General features: G+C 30.8%; 3 protein-coding genes and 1 non-coding gene across 4 annotated transcripts; 2 read left to right on the top strand and 2 right to left on the bottom strand.

The window, feature by feature from the left end:
- Nucleotides 1–1,902: 1,902 nt before the first annotated feature.
- LOC107946830 (abscisic acid receptor PYR1) lies at nt 1,903–2,823 on the top strand. Its single transcript, XM_016881297.2, has one exon. It carries the CDS (start codon nt 2,077–2,079, stop codon nt 2,707–2,709), a length of 633 nt encoding a protein of 210 aa, XP_016736786.1. The 5' UTR covers nt 1,903–2,076; the 3' UTR covers nt 2,710–2,823.
- Nucleotides 2,824–14,542: 11,719 nt separating this feature from the next.
- On the bottom strand, nt 14,543–14,629 carry TRNAM-CAU (transfer RNA methionine (anticodon CAU)). The gene is given in 2 exon segments: nt 14,543–14,578; nt 14,592–14,629. It is a non-coding gene; the product is annotated as a tRNA-Met (tRNA).
- A 465-nt stretch (nt 14,630–15,094) lies between these two features.
- On the top strand, nt 15,095–15,436 carry LOC107944294 (uncharacterized). Its single transcript, XM_016878123.1, has one exon. It carries the CDS (start codon nt 15,095–15,097, stop codon nt 15,434–15,436), a length of 342 nt encoding a protein of 113 aa, XP_016733612.1.
- Nucleotides 15,437–16,743: 1,307 nt separating this feature from the next.
- On the bottom strand, nt 16,744–19,301 carry LOC107946831 (transcription factor MYC2). The gene has a single exon (XM_016881298.2). The coding sequence runs from the start codon at nt 19,010–19,012 to the stop codon at nt 17,072–17,074; it is 1,941 nt and encodes a 646-aa protein (XP_016736787.2). The 5' UTR covers nt 19,013–19,301; the 3' UTR covers nt 16,744–17,071.
- Nucleotides 19,302–19,820: the final 519 nt, after the last annotated feature.

The raw sequence follows: 19,820 nt of genomic DNA, 5'->3' as shown, positions 1-19,820 counted from the left end.
CGATGGAGTTTGTAATGTTTTAATTGCAGTCTGTACCATGTGTAATCTACACTAACTATTTTTATTAATGGAAGTATCTTTTATTATTATTATTATTATTAATTAAAATATCAACTCAGTTTAACCTAAAAAAACAAATTTCTTTCTTAAAAAAATATAAAAATAAAAACAAATTACTGAACAATTGGCACAATAGTTAATTCCAAGCAACAAAAGGGTTTTTCTGATTTTCTTTTTTTGACCTAAATTCCTTCACCAAAAAACAAATAATTTAAGTGAGTAATGGAAAAAAATCAACATCAATGTCTCACCGGCATGCATCAAAATCTCATCTCACATGCTCCTTTTAACTGCTCAAACGACAGTCACTAGAAATGGGAATGGGAATGGGAATGGGCATTGGGCAATGTTGAAAAGGGGAAACAACTAGTCATGGGGGGAAAGCCTGATTGGATGCTTTGATGTCAATGGAAAGTAACTATTACCATCAAACTTACTCAATATCTTTTAAATAAAATTTTTAACCTGTAACAATAAAATTCAATATTAAAATAATTAAATTTATATTTTTATTTAAATGCAACTCATTTTTTATATAGTTTAGGAAAAGAATAATTATCTTTATCTTTTAGCTTTTTACTTTTACAGGCTGCAGTTTCATCGTATTTTATAGAGGTCATTCTATTAAACGAGCATCATCTGACTTACTTGAATTGGTCCGATTCGAATAAAAAGTGACAAACTTGTCTACTTGAAATTTTGATGGTCTAATGAAGCAGTAAATTAAGGCTACCTTAGGAAAATAATATTAAAAAAAAATCTGTAATCTAATAATATTTGATTCTGTAATTTTGTTTCAATCTCGTCCGTTGATGTAAAGTTAATTACATAGTTAGATTTAGGGGAGCTCAACTATAAACAGAAGACTTCTCCTTATTTTTAATAATTTATTGTACCCTATTGTTTGAGTTAAAAGAATATATTGAATGTTTTACTTTTCTATGACTATTATGTTCTCTCGAGCTTTCTTTTATCTTTGAATTATTTTCGTTAATTCTACCAAAATTCTCATTTTACAAGAATTAAATTAATTTAAACATATTTGAATAAAAAAATAAATTAAACTTACTAGCCCGTAATGCTACTGCACTCTCCCAAGCTTTAAACTCTGTCCTTTTAAAGTTGAGTGATATTAAAATATTTCATTCGCGTGCTGCCAAATACACTGCCATGTTAATGAAAGTTCTTTCATCGCATTGAAAATGTGATTGCAGGGAGCCTTAAACTCAATAAAATGGATAATGGAAGGTATCAAACCTTGAAAAAATCATCATTAAAAAAAGTAGTAAATTTTAATCTTTTGAGGGGTAAATGTAAACTTTGTATATATTTTTCAAAAATAGTAGTAAAATTTTAAATTATATATAAATTTTAATTTAATATTTAACTTAATACATAATTTTTTTGGTATTTTTTATGTCTATTTTTTTATCTATATTCGAAGTTTGGGATTATCTTCCAAACAATGTCGTATTTAAGATTCGAACATGCATCATCCCTTTAGGAGTACAAGATTTCTTATTGTTGCACCCAACCACTATTGGTAGTTTAGTGCATAAACTTTGATTTGACACAATTATATATATAAAATTTTAATTTTGATTCAAATATACATATAAAATAATTTTATTTTAATTCAATTATACATTAAAAAATATATCAATTTATTTATTTTATTAGATAAATATAATTATTTATATATAATATACAAATCTAAATTTATAATATATCATAAATTAAATTAATTAAAATTCATATATAAAACTGCATATTAAATAAAAATGAATGCGTAAATAAGATGTATTGGTGTTGATAATATAATGACCCACATGATTTTGAACTCTAGTGTTGCCCAAAGTTGATGGTATGAAGCAACCAACATGAAACCCCCCCTCCACCTGCCTGCTTGGCGCTTTCACTGCCACCCCTCATTTTAACTCCCTCCATCTTTCCCCATCATCGATTCCCTTATAACCCCCTAATAAACCCACGCCTTATCTTCCTCTTCCCTTTTCAATGGCAGTCTCAAAACCCGCTCCTTTCTCTTCCTTCTCCCAAACCACCACTCACCACCTCACCCTTCCCCCCGGCATATCCCACGACGAGTTCCACGACTTAATCCCTTCCATAACTCAGTTGCACACCTACTCAGATGGTCCCGGAAAATGCTCTTCCTTATTAGCCAAACGTATCAGCGCCCCACACGACCTTGTCTGGTCCATCGTCCGCCGTTTCGACAAACCCCAAGCTTACAAACATTTCATCCGAAGCTGTGCCGTTGAACAAGGCTCGCAAATGGTGGTGGGGTGCACCCGTAAGGTCAACGTGATCTCCGGCTTACCTGCTGATACCAGCACCGAGAGACTGGATATTTTAGACGACGAAAGACGGGTCACCGGGTTTAGTATCATTGGAGGGGAGCACCGATTGAGGAATTACCGGTCTGTGACGACTGTACACGGTTTCAATCGTAACGGGAAGATCTGGACCGTCATTTTGGAATCTTACGTTGTCGATGTTCCGGAAGGTAATACGGAGGAAGACACGCGGCTGTTCGCCGATACCGTTGTGAAGTTGAACTTGCAAAAGCTGGCGTCTGTTACCGAAGGGTTAGCGCGTGATGATGATAATGACGGTAATAATTCATAGTTGATGTTAAAAAAAAAACACACGAGGGAAAATATATGTACATATTAAAATGAAAATTTGTCTCTTTTCCTTTTACGGCGAGTTTTTGTGAGTAATTTAATAAGTTCATAATAAGTTGTCTTTTCTTTTGTTTCATTTCTCCAATTTTAATGCATCTCCTTTCTGAATTTGGATCAATATGATCCATTGTAAGGGCGACCTCTCTTATTTCATATATAACGAATATATTTAGTCAAATTAGTGAAAAAAGTTAGTGATTTAAGCGCAGTTTTTTACATTTTTAGTAAAAAAAAAAAAATCTCTCTTCTAGTCTGTTGATTCAATGTTAGTATTGTTAAGTTCTAAACATTAAACCAAACATATTTGATATAAAATACTTTTTACAGGACGTGCTATATTTCCTTAAACAATGTAAAAAGACTGCCTACATTATTAATTTTAAAAAAATGACATTTTCCACTAATTTCACCAACTTATTTAATTTTAGTACTAGTTAGGACCAGTCATAGCAATTCTGACTTTCAAGCGTTGTTTTCATTTTTCAATTATAAGTATTGAATGTTGCAGTAAAGTGGGGATTAATTAAGCAATGGTTGGCTAAGAATCTCCACTTTATTTATGAATTAAGACAAGGGCTGTCTTGTTATATACGTCACCTCCCTCCACCCAAATCCGCAATCCGAATACGTGCTTTAGGGTTTACATTCTCCCCTTCAAATGCATATATTCCGTTGTATGTATGAGCAGACCAAAGAAGAAGGTTGGGAAAAGTACGATAATAATATGTTGTTGTAATAGAACAGTTAGGGAGGGTAGGTAAAGTAGGGTGTTTTTTTTTTTGGAAGGTTGAAAAATAGAGAAAAAGGAAGGGGCAGTTGCTTGTAACTATATAATAAAAGGTTGCATTTGACCCTACATTATTTCCTGAAATGATATGTTGTTAACCGTCGGATCAGAATCATGCACAATCCATTAACAACATATCGATGATGTTTCATTGTCATGGGTGGGGTTTCTGCTGCCATCATAGTTTAGTTTATGATGCCTTTTTACATGCATGTGCATTTGTTCATTATATTTTGTATTTGGGCTATGACTATTTAACCAAAACTGTCATGCCCTCCATGTTGTTGCTGAATTTCAATTTCAGTTATTTTGGTTGGGATTTATCAGTTATAAATTATGTGAATATATTTTATGGAATTATTCATAATTTTTTTTTTAGCCTTAAGTACCCTATACAATTCATATTCTTTACGTTCTCTTACTCTTGCAACAATATAAATATTAATTAAATTATAACTATATTGACACATAGTTAATTTCTTAATCCACCAAATTAAGGCTATTTTTTATTGATGGAAAGAGATTTGATTTTTTTTGGTTTTTTTTATAAAAATGACTCATTTTTTTTTACAAAAATGACTTGCCTTTTCAATTAAGTATATAAATGAACCGAGAAAATGGGTGGTGTCAATCTATTTGGCGTTACCACCCTACCACGTCAACCAATAATTGACCCGGTTGTTTAAAAAATCATTTTTTTGGTGGTGCCAATGTATTTGGTATCACCCGTATAAATACCCCCTCCAAACGTCAAATAGATTGGCACCACCTGAAAATTTATTTTCTCCCCACAAAATAAAGGTAATACAAGTATTGGACGGGATATTTATACTGGTGGTGACGTCAAATACATTGGTACCACAAAAAAAAATAATTTTTTAGACAATTAGGTCGATCATTGGTTGACATGGCAAGGTAGTGATGCCAAATAGATTGGCACCACCTATTTTCACTGTTTATTTTAGGTCATTTATATACTTAATTGAAAAGGTAAGACATTTTTGTAAATAAAAAATAAGGTATTTTCATAAAAAAAACTTTTTTTTAAAAAAAAAATCAAGGGAAGAAACGAAAGGAAGGGAAGGGGTTGACTCAGACGATCATAAATGAAATTTGAGTTGAACTGAAATCAACTTTAGTGTATTCAATTGGCGGCCACCTAAATTTCACCTAATCTGCTACAATAACAAGGCAATGTCTGCCCTCAACTGGTGTCTTTTTATTTCTCTTAACTATTTAAAATATTTTCTAAGGCTTAATTATGCTTTAAGTCTCTGTTCTCTTTTTATTTTTATAATTTAGTCCTTTTATTTTACTTCAAGGAATCTAATCACTATACTTTTCAGATTTAAAAATACAAGTTCAATTATTAACATTGTTAATTTTTTTTGTTAAATTCAAGTTTATTACAATACTTTTTTTAATTACAAGATTACCAAGTGAGTTTTTTTATTTATTTCAAAATGTCTAATAAATTTACAAAAAATATTTAAGCATGTTAACTATTGGACTTTTGAAATTTAAAACGTAAAAGAATTAAATTCCGAGAAATAAAAAATAATAATTAAATTCTAAATTTACTAAAAGTATAGGGACTTATGACACCTTTTAGACATTTTCTAATATTCGAAGCCGTCCTTTAATATCTCGGTGTGATGAGTGAACTGAGGCATGTTCCTTACATCTCCGTCAATGGTTTTTTGTCTTTGATTATTGAGTCTGGGTGAGCGTAGGGGTGACTACTTAAAGGTCTGTTTGTTAATTAATGTCATATTTATTAGTTTACGTATACGTACAACACCATCTTCAAAGCCTAAAAGTTCAATGATTGGCTGTTTTACTTCCTTTCCTTTTTATCGGTAAAACAACTTCAATTTCTCTCGATTTTGAATAAATTAGTTTTTTTATAAAAAAAATTATTAATTTTGAAAATAAATAATTAAAAGATAGTTGATCACCAAGTTAATATTATCCATTAATTTGTATATAATTTTGATTAGTTTAATAATAAATTTAATTCTCAAAGTCAACATATTATATCAATTTGATCTTGATTTAATAAATTTAGCTCACAATATTTTTGTGACTGTGTAAACCTTAAAGTTTAATTTGTTGAATTGTTAGAATAAAAATCAATTTGATAAAATATATAAATATTAATGGCTAAATTTATTATTATACCAATCAAAATCATATACAATTGACAGAAATTGTTCATATAATGATCATTGTCCTTACTTACTTACTATTAAAATTAATTTTTTTAAAATTGTTTCAAATTTTGTTTAGACTGTGTTTGAAAAGTACTTATCTAGTAATTTCTTGTAATTATATAAGGATGATATTTTTGGGTAATCATTGCAATTTGTGAGTCCCATCGAATTAGGTGTAATTGGAGCACCCCAATTACGCTTCCCAATTTTTAGGAGGAAAGTGAGAGTTGAATTAATTATGTAGGTAATTACACCCAAATTCAATTTTAAAAAATTATTTTTATACAAGTTATACAAATTACATTATAAGCATGAATATGTATGAGTGCTTGGGATGATAATAGCAAAAAATTTCTTATATTATAAAAATGATTTGTATATTTTATAGAGTTATAACAAAAAATGATAACAATCAAATTCTAAAATGTAACACCCCCAACCCGTATCCCTCACTGGAACCGGGTTACGGAGCATTACCAGAGATTTCAAATTAAACAGACAAAAATCTCAAACATTTTATATCATCAAAACAAGTCATCAAGCATCGTTTTAATCCAAATTATAAACTCTCAAAAATAGATCTTATAACTTCATTTACAATCAAACCATAAAATAACTAATATTTAGACACTCTAGGTACATGCCGACACAAAGAAATAAACATCGTCATATTTGAGTTCGGGATCGTTGTTGGATGCTGCATCAGCGATCAAACTTAAGTACTTAACCTGCGCACGGAAAACAAAACCGTACGCTGAGTAAAAACTCAGTGGTATTTCTGTAATCCGAATATTTAAAAATAAAACAATAAAATATGTATAATAAAGTGTTAAGCACAATTGAACATTTAAAATCGCACAATACTCAATTTTCATCACTTGCAATATATAATACCTTTCCATAATTTATTCACGTATCTAGGGGTGAGCATTCGATCGAATCGAATCGAAAATTTTCGAGTTAATCGAGTTTTCGAATCTCATTTTATCATCCTAACTTTATTTGAAGTTTTCTCGAATCGAGTCAAGTGAGATCGAATTCGAATCGAGTTGAATTGAATATATTTGTTCGAGTTACATTTTAAAAAATAATTTTGGGTCCTTGTAACCACTGTCACACATCGTAATAAAATTTGTCTATCTTAATCAATTTTTTTATTAACTTTCATCACCTCATAATTTATTTATTAATTTTTTATATACTGGTTAGCTTTTTTGCTTGCTTAGTTGTTTCAATTATCTTTAGATTCTTATCACTATGTATTTTGGAATTAAAAATATATTAAATGTAAAAATATGATTTTTTTAATAAAAGTTATTTTAAAAATAAAATGTGAAATTGATACCAATATAAAATTTTAACAAGAATATTTTATGGCATAATTAATAATTCAATTTTAATATAAATATACAATATGACTAAACAATTCAATAATATAAATAATATAAAATGTGAAATTTAATTTAATAATATAGATAGTAGATATAAATAAAATTATTACTATTTATGTTTAGTAATTTTTTTGGATAATTTTGATTTTTTATTTGAGAGTAAAGGGTGAGAAGTAAAAGTTTAGGGGGAAAATAAAAAGTTTTGGGGAATAAAAGTTTGAGGGAAAGTAAATAGGGGAGTAAAATTTTGGAGGGAAAATATTAAAAAAAAATTGGAGGGGGGAGGGTTTGGGGTAGATGAGAGGTGGAATGGGAAGGGAATAGAAGTTTTAGGGGAAAAGTGGGAGGGAGTAAAAATTTTGGGGGAAAATAAAAAGTTTTGAGGGTTTTTGGGAGTAAAATTTTGAGGAAAAATAAATGGGAGGGTAAAATTTTGGTGGGAAATTGATTTTGGGTAAATTGGGAGGCTGGGAGGGGAGTAAAAGTTTTTGGGGGAAAGTGGGAAGGAGTAAAAGTTTTGAGGGAAAAGTAAAAAGGTTTGGGAGTTTGGGGTAAAAATATAAAATATTATAATTTGATATTCGAATTATTCAAATTCGAAAACTCAACTTGATTCGAACTCGAAATTTGAAAAAAAAATTCGAGTTGATTCGAATAACTCGATTAACTCAAATAACTCAATTCGTTTAACTCAAAATTTGAATTTTTTTTCGATTTTTTCGAGTCGAATCGAGTTTTGCTCACCCCTACACGTATCATCTAAACAATAGCACCATCTATTCCACAATCAATTTATGAGTATATAACTCGTGTATTCCATGTATTTACAACATATTTCACATTCTATTTTCAGTTTACTATCTTATATTCTTATTCTTGGCCCAAAGTAGATTTTATAGAACACACCGGATAAACGGAACAAATACAGAGGTGCATTGTTATGCACTAATGAACAGAGAGCACAGAAGTGCTATACAGAGAACACTGAAGTGTTATACAGAGAACACTGAAGTGTTATACAGAGAACACTGATGTGCTAAATATTAGAGAGTACTGACGTGCTAATAATCAGAGAGCGCGCTAGAGTTCCTTAATGGCATGTCACTAATATCCCAGTAGTTCTAAATTCCATCTACTTGGGCATTAAGACTGAATTTTATACATATAAAAAAATAATTCAATTATCATATTTGCAAAATTTCACATTTACACATATATATTCCACTTTAATTCAACAAATATAATTTCATCACATATCAAGACAATCCATTTCAATTGTAAAAAAAAAAACAATAATTCTTACCTCAATCACTTACCATAACATTTAATTAAAAATACAACAATTAATAATTAGATTCGGATTATAGAAATACAGACCAGGAATTCCGAGCTATTCGACGTCGGCTATATTTTTTCCCTTTTTTAGTCGAGAATTCCGGTACGACGCTAGCTACGGAATTAAAAAAATTAAAAATCATCAATACAACACCATTCAATCTCACATTAAATATTTCAATTTTTACTCAATATTTGCCTAAATTTCAATTTAGTCCCTGAACCGATACTAACTTTTATTCTCAAAACTAATTTCATATTTTCATTCCATTCCCACTTTAAACTAATTTAACTCTCTAATTTCACCATAAATCTCTAATTTTTAAATTCTCTCAATTTAGTCCCTATTAATTCAAAACTTATGTTTTATTTTACAAATCAACGCTTTACTAACTTCTAACTTGAAAATCAATCAATTTAACCCCTAATTCATCGATTAATTCAACATGAACAACATCTAAAAATTTACTAACTTTCAAAAGTTCAACTTAAATCAAATAATATTTTGTTTTAGGATTCCAAAAACTCAAAAATTATAAGAAAAAGGATTAAATTAACTTACCAAATTAAGTTTGAACCTCAAAAACCCCAATTCTCCTTTTTATCTTTTCTTTCTCCTTTCTCTTTCTCTGTTTCGTTTTTCAATTCTGTTTCTTTTCTTCTTTTCTATTTGTTATATATATAATAATAATATAATTAATATAATACTTATTTATTAAGTAAATAAATATAATATATATTAACTAAAATATCTCAATATTTTTTTAGTTATGCGGTCTCAACTTTAGAAAAAGGCTTAATTGCTTATTTGGTCTTTTTAACTTTTCTTTAATCTTTAATTAAACTTTTATCTCTATTGCAATTTAATCTTTTTTAATCAATTAACCATCGAAACGTTAAAATTTCTTAACGAAACTTTAATACTACCCTAATGACACTCTGTAAATATTTATAAAAATATTTTCGGTTCAGTTTATAATATCGAGGTCTCTATACCTCGTTCTCGACCCAATTTACCTAATAATTTCTTTTAAATCACAAAATTCACTAATTCAAAAATATTTCTAAAATCACGCTTAACTTATAATTATTAATTAATAAATTTTTCTACCTTTTTCATCGAATTTAGTGATCTCAAATCACTGTTCTACACTACTGAAAATTGAGCTATTACATAAAAACTTTTTAAATTTATTATTAAAAAATTTATATGTTATAAAAGTGTTATAATATATTGGACATATCTTATATATGTGTTCATGCTATATATTTTAAAAACAATATAATTATTCATAAAAAAATGTTATAAATTTTTTTATCATAACTTATTTATAATTTTTTCCCTAAAGTTATGACAAAAAATTATATTATTTATAAGAAATGTTATGAATTTTTTGGACAATTTATAAAAACTTTTTTTTATAAAGGTTATATATTATAAATTCTATATTGTTTTTTACTTAATTTACGTATTGTAAAAAGGGATATAACTTATCATAAGTTTTTCTTCAAATTACGTTTATACATTTTTTTTAATTAAAGCTACAAACTATTTGGATTGTGAACCAAAATATTATAATGTCGATACTAATTATACAAATAGAAAAAGTTTTGTTGCACCATATCATGGGTTATGATACCATTTGAGAATTGTGCTAGACACAAGCACCATAGACAGCTCGAAAACTCTTTAATTTGAAACATTTAAGGCTTCGAAATGCGGTTGAGAAGATATTTGGTGTTTTAAAAAAACATTTCCCATATTAATATTACCTTAGTATAGCATAAAAAAAGGTTAGATCGTGGACATCGCCATCATCTATTGGGAATACAGAGATATGGATGCATTTAATTTTCGGTTAGAAAACCATAGATAGGCGTAGGCCGGTTAATTTTTAACTTCTTTTATATTCTTAATTATTCTCAATAAATAATCGATACCCTATTTAAAAAAAATGCTCCCCAATCTATAAAATAAAAAAATAAGGTGTTTTAATATACTCAAGCTCACATCTTTTGACATTAATATAATCAAGTTAAGACTCAATCGGCATGCCCATACATTTCTTAATAATTCAAATACACAGTTTTGTTTTCTTTCAATATTTATTTATATATATTATTCTAATTAAAATATACATAAACTTTTAAGAATTGGAAATGCATTCTTTAATATTATCTAAATACATAACCTTCCTTATAGATTCAATATTTATATTATAATTTTTTATATAATTTAATAATTTGGTTCTTATAATATTAGTAGTTAGTATAAATAGATTAAGGAGGATGAATGGATTGTTCGGACCAAATAATGTCTGGATCACGGATAATTCCAACCACCAGTGGATGAAATTGATTTAAAGATAGAATTGAGGGACTAGACAGGTGGATTTTCATTTAATTTCATCAACGATGGGTTTAGATTTAAACCGCACCCTCCTACCTAAATTTTTCTACAAAATATCCTTCTTTTAATTTCATTACCTTTATATATATAAATTACTTATAATTTATAAATCTTTATAAAAACACAACATTTTAACTAGTTTTTTAAAACTTTTTATAAACTATTTTTTTATATATTTTTAACTTTTATAAGATTTCATAATACGTATTAATGGTATAAAAATATATAATAGGTATAATGATAAATTTAGCCTTCAACGTTTGTAATTCTTTTTCAATTTTACTCATTTTTAGCTAAATTTGATCTCAATCTTTTAAAAATGTGAAATTACTTCTTTTTTTTAATGAAAATATTGACTAAAACATAATTTTTTTTTAACAATGCTGACGTGATAACCTATAACACCCCTATACCGACCCATATATCAAATAAAAGCACTGGGATGTTATAGTGTTGCCAGAACAACTTTGACGATCTCACGTCAATTAATCACTATAAAACTCAAATTATATCAAAACACTTGCAATAACTTATATACATGTCATATTCTATAACCAAAATATCAAATTCGAACCCTTTTCAAGCCTTGGTGGTAAGATGAGATGAGATGCGTTGAAATCCCAACATGAACCTAGAGCTTCTATTCGATCTTCCACCTATGCCTTTAAAACACATGTTGAGCTCATGAAAGCTTAATAAGTACCCCAAGAATTCAAATCTCATTTTTTACCACTACAATAATCCCTGAATATATCTTAATAATCAATTGAGTATATTTTAATAATTAACGGATCATTCCGTATTTATAGGATTCATTTTTACCATAATTCACTATTTTTATCCTTCCATGGATTGATAAGAACAAAACTTTTACCAGTCTAATTCACTACATTATCACTTCACGGTTTAACGAAATTGTTATCAAAATCCTTTACTTGTTATCTCACTGTGCAACAGAAAATTTTCATTAGAACTTGCTTACCATATCTTTTTTATTTTATCATTACCTTTTATTATTCAACAGAGGTCCAACATAGACTTAATAGAACGTATGGAATACATGGAAACAGTACATTAACATAACAAAGTAGCACCGAAGTGCAATGCACAACGGGACAACACCGAAATGTGTAATCAGAACAAAGAGCACGCTAGGTGTTTCTTTAATGGCATGCCATCTATATCCTAATAGTTTTTATCTTGTCTACTTTAGGCAATTGAGACGGAAATCACTTCATTTATACATTTCAAAATAGAATTTGTATATTTTGAATTTATTTCAATTTAGCCCTTATTGTAACAACTCAGTAAATAGGAATACCAACTTTCTTTGACACTCAAAACATAATTCATTATCTTATAAAATTTCATATTCACTAGTAAAATTTACCATAGCTTCCCACATTCCACTTTTTCATATTTCACAATTTAGTCCTTTTTCTTTTTCATAATTATTTCGTTTCACCAAAATAGTTCACATAATAAAAATAATTTATTACTAGCTATTCTTTGTAATTCAATCTCACTATCACTTTCCATACATATACCATTTCATCACACTTTCTTACACATTCTATTTATCCATATAATATTTCATAATTTAACTACAATTTTATATTTTTTCAATTTAATCATGATTTGAATTACAAAAATCATGATTTTCTTTTACATTCTCTACTACCTTCTTCACTTATCAAATATTTTCTTGTAAATTTTCATAACCTTTTAATTTAGTTTTTTTTTGTCATAAAGGTTCAATATTCACTAACTAATCATATTAAATCAATTTTCTTTATTGTCACACTTTAATCACATAATTTATCTCAATATCTTGTTTCACATATCAATTTCTATGTATTTCACTTCTATTATTTCATCCACATATTTTTCAAGTTTTACAATTTACTCCTTGTCATCATATAAATTTCATATATTTCCACAATTTCACATTTTACAATACTTTATGCATATTTCATCTTCATTAAACTTTTATCATATTTTCCTTATTCACATATTAAATTGTTTCGCACTTTATTTTACTAATTTACCACAAAACTTCACAAAGTCTACATTTTAATCCTTAAAAACAAGAGAATCCATAGGTACATACCTTTTCCAAACTCAAATCACTGGCTCTTCCTTTTTACTCATCACTTGATTCACTTTTTCAATCTCTTTCTTCAACATTATATCAAAACATAAAACTTTTCATGAGTAGTCTTCACTTTAACATCTTTTCTAACAAGATTAAACTCGAAAACAATATGAAACCTTAACATTGGAATCAAGCTTTACCTTGATTTTTATCTCTCCTCCAACTTTTCTTTTATTGAATCTAAATTGATATTCTTACTCTCCCTAGTCTCCTTATCATTTTTCTCTCTTAGTGGTTATGGAAATTCCTTTGATTTTTAGGTGAAAAATGGTGAATTTTGATGGAAAATATCAAATTGCAAAAAAAAAAGTAAAACTTTCTTTTCCTCAAGAATGGTGGGCGTGAGTTGAAAGAAAGATGGAGAAATTTTCATCATCCTTTCTTTTTATTTTCTTAACTATTAATTAAATAAAAAACATATTATATTAAAATAATAATAAAACAATTTAAAAATAATTTTAACCAATCAAAATCTAACACCAATATTCATAATTATCCTGATGTTTCATGATAATTATCTTGATTGAAAAAAGACTATGACTATTTTGTCCTTCAACATTCTCTACAATTCATTCATTGAATCATCACTCAATTTGGTAAAACTATGTTTTAGTCCTTCATCTTTCTCCACTTAATCAAATTGGTCCCTGCACACCAATTTCTTGTCATAATAAATTGGGTTATTTTCACTTTCGGTCCTTCAATTTTCTCATATTTAAGCTTCAACCCCTTAAATTTTGAATAATTATACTTAAACCTCAAAACTTTTTAATCTTTACGATTTAGTCCTTACTTTAATTTAGTGTACCACAATATACTTCTCAATTCAACTTTCTTTGATACTCTTAAATCTTCTCTGTATCACTTCCATTTCATTATTTTACTTTATCGAGAAATCAATTGTACACAATCTCGATTTATTATTGCTTTTAAAGTATAACAATTTTAGGGGTGTTACATAACCCGCATGGCAATCTATGTGTACTACATCCTGACAAGACACCATTTGTTATAAATACCACATTAATAAATAATTTAAAATTTATAAAATATTCAATATACATAGTTAAAAAAAATTAGCATGAAATACACGTGGGTTGTCATACAACCATGTTTAACAAGTTAACGTTTTAATCAATGTTTTTGTTTTAAAAAAAATTGATTGTTTTTGAAAGATTGATCGTCACATTTGACTCTTTTGAAAATGTTTAAAGCTAAATTTAGTTAAAACATGGTCAATTTGATAGAAGAGATAAATATTAAGGGCTAAACTTATATTAAATAAAAATAATATAATATTTAAGGTGAATCAAGCATGAATGGAAAATTTTCTTTTATAAGACCAAATTCAAGTGTAAAAATTTTAGATAAAATGCAAATTCGGATGGAAATCGGAATGGAAGGCATGAAAATCAAATGAGTGAAAGCGAGCCCGTTGGCCGTTGCCATCCCTATATATATAACAAAAATTAAAAAAATTTACTGGGGTGAGAGAGGCTCGAACTCTCGACCTCAGGATCACTCAAATAAGCTATGAGACCTACGCGCTAGCCAACTGCGCCACCACCCCAGTGCTGTCTAATGATTGCTAAATTACATATTAAAGTATGTAATTTTATTAAAGCAGTTTGTTCGACTTCAATGAATAATACGACAGTCAAATTCACAATTAGAACAGGAAAGGTGATGAAATGATAGCTTATATGAGTTTATTATAAAACATTAAATTACGAAATTTATCTGAGTATCTTAATTGCCTTTATCATTAGTTGTTCGTAGCTGTAACCAAACATAGAAAAGAAAAAAAAAAACAATTTGTTGGTTTTAAATTAATACCCAAAGCTGTATAAATTACCAAATTAGAAACTTATCTGTAAATTCCAACCTGCTATCTCTTTCTTTCTTTTTTCTGAACATCACCTCTAAAGCTATATTAAAGCCTGAATGTAAAAACATCTTCCTTCAATACCCTCCATTGCTTTTCTCATCCGCTTCCTTCTCTAAATATTAAACATATTTGGAGGAATAAAAAGCTATGAGTTTCAACTGCTTGACTTTTCAGGTTCTGGAAGAAAGCGACTCGATCAATGAGAAGGACCCATTTGGTAAACAAAAGAAAGTGACATTTTGTTGTGTAAGTAGAACATGGTCCGGGCATTATGAGCAAATCAGAAGTGAGGCAATGCCGGCTACTGGTGATCCAAAGAAGATAAAGAAGGGTCATCGCCGCTTAAATACCATTCATACCATCTATGAATCTAAAGGTTATGAAGATGACGCCCAACCAAGGCTGACGAGGAGCTGTGGGATGAGAAGGGATTGGAGCTTCGAGGATTTAAGCGATGAAAAGATGAGAAAAGAGATGAGTGTAGTGTAGGTTGACAGATATTTATACAATATCCCATGCATGCCTCTGTAAAATTAATTAATAAAATTTAAACCCTATTCATTTCTTTCTTTATGCTCTAATTTGGTTCCAGGTTTTTCATGTTTTCATGTCATTTTCATTATGCTTTTTATTTATTATCGAATTTAGTGAATTATATATATAAATATAAAAACGTGATTGCTGGCAAAATAAAGCTGATCGAAAACCCTATGAAAGTATCCATAATAACCAAAGAATATTTAATATTTTTCATGGAATTCCGTGAATCGAATCATATCTAACGTTGAAATCTTTGTATTGTATTCCAAATCCGAATAGAAGGGACCGTTGTGTCATAAAAAAAAAAAAACCCTTCTCTCTTCAAGATATTCCATTAGGTTTTCTGTGTTTTAACAGGAGTAGAATGAGGCAGAAACTTGATAGTTTTTTACTAGTCCCGTGATTCATCAAATCCGCACAGTGATAGCATTTTCCTTGCCAGCTATGGTGTCTTTTAAAAAAAAAAATTTCTCGACTTCCTGGAACAGATATGTGATTCTCCATTGCTTTATCTTTCAAACATTCAATGATTATAGTACTAGAATCACCGCCCCTACTTTATGCCTACATTCATTTAACAGCTAACGTTGAAATAAGAAAAAAGGGTTTTGAAGAATACCATTAAGATTTCATATATGGCATGATCCAACAATTTATGCCTTGAATGGAAATAACTCATCAATTTACGTCAACTATCAACGTTTGCACTTGATAGCCTGATGCGAGTTCAACAATTCCGTTTCAAAATTTGCTCATGTATTTGTGGTTAAATTACTTGTCATCCAACCATGTGTTAAACGTTCCGACCCTTGTTTTACTGTAACAGTGGCATTAAAATTCCAGTACCGTGATTGAGTTGTTAATTATTGGAGACGGGTCGAAATTAGAATTTGGTTTATAATGCCACCAGCAAACATAACTTTCCAATATGTTGAAAAAGGACGTGCCTACAGCCCATAGCCACATGTTCAGAGCTGCAATCTAATCGAAGCACAAACAAACAAAAGAAGGTAAATTTTATTCGACGTGATTTCATTCTTTTGTTATAAAAATGATTGATGAACAAAAATCTGGGAACGCAGTTTCAGAGGGGATAGTATCACGAAATGTCGGTGCATATTTGGCATGTGATGAATTATTATGTGGCCCAGCATTTTTGGTATGACGAAGCAATTAAAATACAAGTAAATAAAAATAAAAATAATGCATGTGAGCGTAGGAACAGAGATTGAGCGTAGGAACAGAGATACAAAATCTCAGTGAAAAGGTGTACCATGCATACTTCATTTCCCAGCACATACCAAGATTTAATACACACAAAAAAAGGGGGCTATTTCAGTTGACAACTAAACCAACCTACAAACCAGTTAAAGATCCTCCGATTAAATATTCTAACAGTACGAAGAACAAACTGAAACAGTGTTTTACAGAGCTAGGGTTGGGTTGGGTTGGGTTGTGTTGTGTGCTACCAGGAGCCTTAAAATGTCCCGGAGCCCTGCAGCCATTTTTATCAATCAAACTGCAGTCCTTTTTATCTCCGATCAATCTCTATCCCCATTGCTTATTATAGCTCTGCTTCATGCTCTATATCTCACTTCCGATTTTGGATATTAGAGCTAGCCTGAGCTGCTCCTGTGTGTAAAATGGGTTCCCCATCTTTACGGTGGCTTGTTGGATCATCAAGTCATTCACTACCGTCACACTAGCGTGCTGCACATCAAGATTTAATTCCTTTAAAGCAGCCATTAACCTTGCTGCCGGATGGTTCTTTCTCTTGCATTGGATTCGAATCATTGCGTCCCACCCGATAACCTTCACTTCGGTTTCCAATTCTATCAGTCTATTCCCAAGGTGGTTCGATGTCTTGGGGTTTTGTGGGGATGAATCTTTCTTTGCCAGCTCTTTCTTCATTGCTTCTAATTGTTTCTGCAACTCTTGTTTCTCTGATTCTGCATTTTGTACCTTTGTGCTAAGCTCGTTAATATACGAAATAGCATCACCGAGGAGTGATGCTTTATCCATCTTGGACACGTTAGGTACCACGGCACGCAAGGCGTAAAACCTCTGGTTAAGCTTCTCCCTTCTTTGACGCTCGGCTTCGACGTGATTCAGAGGCTCTTCTCTACCATTAGCCGGCTTTCTCCCTCGTTTCCTAGGCTTCTTTTCAGGCTCCAAAGGTTTGACACATTCAGCTTCTTTAACGACGGAAGCTTCAATATCAGAGTTATCTGAATCTCCAGCACCTCCACTGGATTTCATCATACCAGAAGAAGGCAAGACTACAGCAGAAGAAAAGGAAAGCATCCCATCTTCATGACTCCCTCTGGAAGTGGGGGATGTCTTCTTCTTATTCTCCTCCACCACATTCCCACTCCTCTTACTCTCACCAAAATTCAGTGTCTCCTCGGATTCTGGTTTGAACAGGTGAGAAGAATTCCCATTCCTCACACTGTAACTCTCATCAAAACCATAATCGGAGAAATTCAAGCCGAAGTTCTGACTCTGCCGCTGTTGAATGGAGCTGGGATTCTCGGTTAAACTACTGGAACTCGGATTGTCATGGAACTGAATTGACTTTTCAATCTGCTGGTTTTGATTATTGTTATGGCTTTCCTTATATTCGACCCCGCTATTTGGATCACTGATCCAAAGCGAAGATGGATCATTTTCGCCTTCATCAGCAATATTATTACACATAGACAAATAACCAGCTTCAATTCCGTTATTGAAATTAAATAAAACCCGAACCTTATTCATCAGACCTGAGCTTTGCGTGATAAGTTCTGTTGAGCCCAGTTCAACCACCCCGTTTGCAGACGGTATGCAGACCATGGTTTGCAAACCAAAAACCTGCCCTTGCCTCACTCGCTCGCACGTCGAACTAGCTAATCGCTCCGACCCAACAACCCAAACCGGAGTAGAATTGAAAAGAGCCTGTCCCGGCAGCCCGCCGCCGTTGACGAAAGACTGCGTCATCGAAACTAAAAAGAACCACTCGGTATCGGTGACTTCTTCGTCGACAGCATCATCGGTGGGGGCTGTGGAACCGGAAATCAAAGAGTTAAGCTCTCTAAGCACTTTTTTACGGTGCTCTTGCTCCGCAACTGCAGACGAAGTTTTCAACTTCCTTTTCCCTTTATCTTCTTCGCCCTTGTAATACCCATCGCCCCATCCAAGTACAGCGGGGCCAGAGTAATCGTAGGAGGACTGCCAGAAAATAGCGTAAGTCCAACACTCGTGGGCGCCTTCGATAAGAGCTTGGAGACGCTGCTGGAGAGTTTCTTGATTGAAAAGAGCAACGGAGGGGTGAGATTGGGGAGCCACAGAGGACTTCAAAAGGTCGGGAGCACCACTGGCAGCAGCAGCAGCAGAAGAAGCAACAACAGCCGGTGTGGAAGTGGATGCAGAGGATTGCGGCGGAGGCTGCCATAAAGCAGAAAGATCAGAACTCATAAAAGCTTCCATAACCGATGCGTTATCGTCCGTCCAAAGATTCATCGTCGACGCAAATCGATAGTCAGTCATAACCTAAAATTTAACCGGATTGTGAAATTCTTTTCCTTTTTAACCAAAGGAAGTAGATTTTTGTGGCCGGGAAGAAGATGAAGAATGTAGGGATGGTGGGAAATGGGAATAGGGGATAAAATAAAATAAAAATTTATTTTATTTGAGGTTGCGTTTGGGGTTGCGATTTCATTTTGGGGCCAAAACTGATTTGTTTTTTATTTTTCTTTTTAGGGGGTTTCTACGAAGGTCAGGTTCGATTGAGAGCCGATTTTCAAAACCCTTCCTACAAACTTTCCTTTCTGAATTATTTACCTCTTTTTGGTCCTAAGTTTTTTTCTCACTTTCGTCCCTAATATTATCAATCGTTTTCAGTTCAGTCCTTTAAATGTTCAAAAAACTGTTGAAACATTCAACCACGTGTCATGCTATAATATTACCATGACATCATCATCTACAAAAACCTAAAAATCTTTAAAATGTACAAAACTTCACACATTTAAATGAAATTTAGTAAATTTCCTCAACATATATAAACAAGTAAAACAACCTATTCGCACATTTAATGCTAGAAATTCTATCACATACGTATGTATTTAAAAATACCAAATAATAAGTAAAAAAAAAATATTGTTCAAAACTAAGAATAATAAACATATACAATATGTATGAAATTAAAAAAAATGAAATTGTGAGTAAAATGAAATTAAATAAGTAAATATATAATGTTAATAACAATAAATGCGCTCCAATTATTTATCATGGTATTGTTATTTTTCTATAGCACGTCCAAAAGATATCATGTTGATGAAAGAATATTTCAATATAA

This window comes from Gossypium hirsutum, chromosome D12 (genome assembly GCF_007990345.1).
Source record: "Gossypium hirsutum isolate 1008001.06 chromosome D12, Gossypium_hirsutum_v2.1, whole genome shotgun sequence".
NCBI lineage: Eukaryota > Viridiplantae > Streptophyta > Magnoliopsida > Malvales > Malvaceae > Gossypium > Gossypium hirsutum.
Note: the sequence above shows the minus strand (reverse complement) of the source record. Positions and strands in the feature narration are given on the sequence as shown.

Excerpts from the sequence above, each read along its gene's own strand:
- LOC107946830 (XM_016881297.2), top strand. The coding sequence starts at position 2,077 with ATGGCAGTCTCAAAACCCGCTCCTTTCTCTTCCTTCTCCCAAACCACC.
- LOC107944294 (XM_016878123.1), top strand. The coding sequence starts at position 15,095 with ATGAGTTTCAACTGCTTGACTTTTCAGGTTCTGGAAGAAAGCGACTCG.
- LOC107946831 (XM_016881298.2), bottom strand. The coding sequence starts at position 19,012 with ATGACTGACTATCGATTTGCGTCGACGATGAATCTTTGGACGGACGAT.